We start from the raw sequence: 3,451 nt of genomic DNA, 5'->3' as shown, positions 1-3,451 counted from the left end.
CCTCCCACCTCTACCTCCAAAGTGCTGAAATTTTGTGCCAACATATCTCCTGGCTTTCTGTTTGTTCATCTTGTTGTTATTTTCTTGTTTTTTTTTAAATAATAGTCAACTTTTCAATTTTTATTTTTAATTCTTTTATGTCTTTTTATTTGTTTTATATTTACTTATTTATATATGTAGAGAGAATATGCACATATCAGCACATCTGTAGAGGTCAGAGGACAAATGGAAGGAGTCAGTTCTCTCCTTTCAGTATGTGGGCATCAGGGATCACATTCAGATCCAAAGAGTTGGCAGCAAGCACCTTTGCCCACTGAGTAATCTCATCAGTACATTTTTTAAAAAATTTATCAGTATTCATTTATTTTAAATAAATGAGTTTTGTATTAAAATTTTTGTTCAAACATATTATGTACTTTGACTGCATAACAAGAATATGATATTTCACTGTTTGGTTTTGTTTCCCCTGATAAGCTAATGGCTGTAAATATTTTTTCATATATTTATTCATTCCTTCATACTTTAGTTCACCTTAATAACATAAATTCTATTAGTATTGCTAAGTATTTGTGATTCAACATTTAGTTTTAACATTTGGAACATTGAAACTTCTTGGATGGTGATTAATTCATAGATATCACTTTTTTTCTGGATTTCATTAGTTCATCCTTCAATACGTTTTTTTTTTGAGAATTTTGAGTGAAGCCTGGAAATGTGTCACAGTACATAAGAACATTTGAAAGCAAGAGGACAGCAATTCAGATTCTCAGCACTCACATAAATGCTGGGCATTGCTGCACATGCATGTAGCACTGGATTTTGAGGGTAGAGACAAGAGGGTCCTGGTATCACACTGAACCAAGGTAAAATGACAATTTCCAGGGTCAGTAAGAAACTGTCTGAGCAACAGAAAAGAGGGGGAGCAGAGCAATAGAGAGAAACATTTGATATACTCCTTTGATTGCCACAATTTATGCACAACACATGCATGCATATACATTGTACACCAAACACACACACACACACAAAATTAAAAAACAAAATATGCAATCTTGCTGTTCTCTGTTCCAAAATGTTCTCAGCCTTGAAACTATGCATATACAAGATTATATTGTCTGAGCAAATTGTATTTATATATTTAGGAATGTAATTTTAAAACTGTATGTAACAACAATCAAAGAAAAAGAGGTCAGATTCCATGAAACCAAGAGAAAGTGTGAATGGCGAGAGGGATAACTGGGAGGGATTTAAGGATGGAACGAGAAAAATGGAAAATGGTGTAACTGTATCTTAAGTTCAAAATTTTTTTTAAATCAGTAAAAAGAAGAAAAGAATCCAAGAAATCTCCATTTTCTCAATAATTACGTAAAATGGGAACATTCAGAGGATTCTGAATTTAAGCTTCCAAGAGTGAGGTAATATAAATACTAAGCAAAAGTCCAAGGTACTGTAATTAGCTCAACAAGAACTGGGAAGTTAGCTTGTCTTACCTTCTAACCTATCTCCATACTATTCCTTAACTTCTACTTTTAATACTTTCAAAAGAGTTAAACACATGGGACCACAAAACCAAACCAGCGCATCTGAATTCATCCTGCTGGGACTTTCAGAGAAGCCAGAACATGAACCTGTCCTCTTTTCTCTCTTCCTCTGCATGTATGTGGTCACAGTCGTGGGGAACTTGTTGATCATCTTGGCCATCAGCACTGACTCTCACCTCCACACTCCTATGTATTTCTTCCTGGCCAATCTCTCCTTGGTTGATTTCTGTCTAGCTACCAACACTGTCCCTAAGATGCTGGTGAACATTCAAACCAGGAGCAAGTCTATCTCTTATCCTTGCTGTCTAACTCAGATGTACTTTTTCCATTTTTTTGGCATCATGGACAGTGTCTTAATAGCGGTGATGGCTTATGACCGGTTTGTGGCCATTTGTCACCCATTACATTATTCTACTATCATGAGTCCACGCCTCTGTGGGCTGCTGGTAGGTGGCCCATGGGTGTATTCCTGCTTCATCTCCCTTACCCACATCCTCCTCATTGCCCGTCTGGTATTCTGTGGAAACAATGAGCTCCCCCATTACTTCTGTGACCTCACTCCACTTCTCCGGCTTTCATGCACAGAAACGACAGTAAACAAAATATTTGTGCTTATTGTGGCAGGAATGGTAATAGCCACACCTTTTGTCTGTATCCTCGCCTCCTATGCTCGAATCATTGTGGCCATCATGAAGGTCCCCTCTGTGGGTGGGAGAAAGAAAGCCTTTTCTACCTGTAGCTCCCACCTCTCTGTAGTAGTCCTTTTCTACGGGACCACCATTGGGGTCTATCTGTGTCCCTCCTCTGTCCGCACAGCTGTGAAGGAGAAGGCTTCTGCAGTAATGTACACAGCAGTCACCCCCATGCTGAACCCCTTTATCTATAGCCTGAGGAACAGAGATCTGAAGGGAGCCCTGCAGAAGCTCATCAACCGAAAGATCAGTGCATCTTCCTGATCATCAGAACATTGGGGAATTTCTGGGCAGATCTAAAGATCTTAATTCTTCAACTAAAGTTGGAATAACAAGTGAAAAAAGAGTAACCACTTTAAATTCTGAGTTACAGAAACCCAAGAGACAATTGTGAGATGGCCTTTTAACTATTGTCCTGTTCTAGTTGTTTTTGTTGTCAATTTGGCACAGCCTAAGATCACCTGGGAAAAGGGAATCTCAATTAGAAAATTACCTGGGTTTAATTGGTTTGTGTGTTGTGGGGACTTATCTTAATTGCTAGTTGATGTATGAAGACCTAGCCCATTATGGGCAGTACCATCCATAGGCCCATGGTCCTGAGATGTGTAAGGAAGTCAACTAAACATGAGGCTTTTAGCAAGCTATCATTGCTCCTCCATGGGTGTTGCTTCAAGTTTCTGCTGAGTGCCTTCTCTGATGTCCTTCAAAGATTTACTGTAACCCTTAAACTTAATTAGGCCCTTTCCTCCTGTAAATTGTTTCTGTCATAGTGTTTTCCCACAGCAACAAAAAAGACAACTAGAAAATTCCCCAAATAATTCTAATTCTGTCTCACACTGTCCTCACAGAAAATTATGATGATCATTACAGATTGGATTTTCCCTTCTTCAGTATCCTTTTAGCAAACAGCAAATGCCATCATGCACTGTGTAACAATAATATCATCTGAGAAATGTATCATCTGAAAATGTTAACATTGTAGAAATATTATAAATGGTATTTACATAAACAGTGTAAATTGATAATTCAACTCAATACTTTTATTAATTAACTTTGTTTGGAGATAGTCTCATGCATTTCTACAATACATACTAACCATTCTGATCTCCCATCTTCCTATAACTCCTGTGAAGCTCTGCTCCTATGCACAGGTCTCTTTTACACATTCTCTCCTATACATTCCTATGTAGCCATTTTACTTTCTAACCCAGGACCATC

General features: G+C 37.9%; 1 protein-coding gene across 1 annotated transcript; it reads left to right on the top strand.

The window, feature by feature from the left end:
- Positions 1 to 1,555: 1,555 nt before the first annotated feature.
- Positions 1,556 to 2,497, top strand: LOC130873600 (olfactory receptor 24). The gene has a single exon (XM_057768435.1). The coding sequence runs from the start codon at positions 1,556 to 1,558 to the stop codon at positions 2,495 to 2,497; it is 942 nt and encodes a 313-aa protein (XP_057624418.1).
- Positions 2,498 to 3,451: the final 954 nt, after the last annotated feature.

Source organism: Chionomys nivalis, chromosome 4, assembly GCF_950005125.1.
Source record: "Chionomys nivalis chromosome 4, mChiNiv1.1, whole genome shotgun sequence".
Taxonomy (NCBI): Eukaryota; Metazoa; Chordata; class Mammalia; order Rodentia; family Cricetidae; genus Chionomys; species Chionomys nivalis.
Note: the sequence above shows the minus strand (reverse complement) of the source record. Positions and strands in the feature narration are given on the sequence as shown.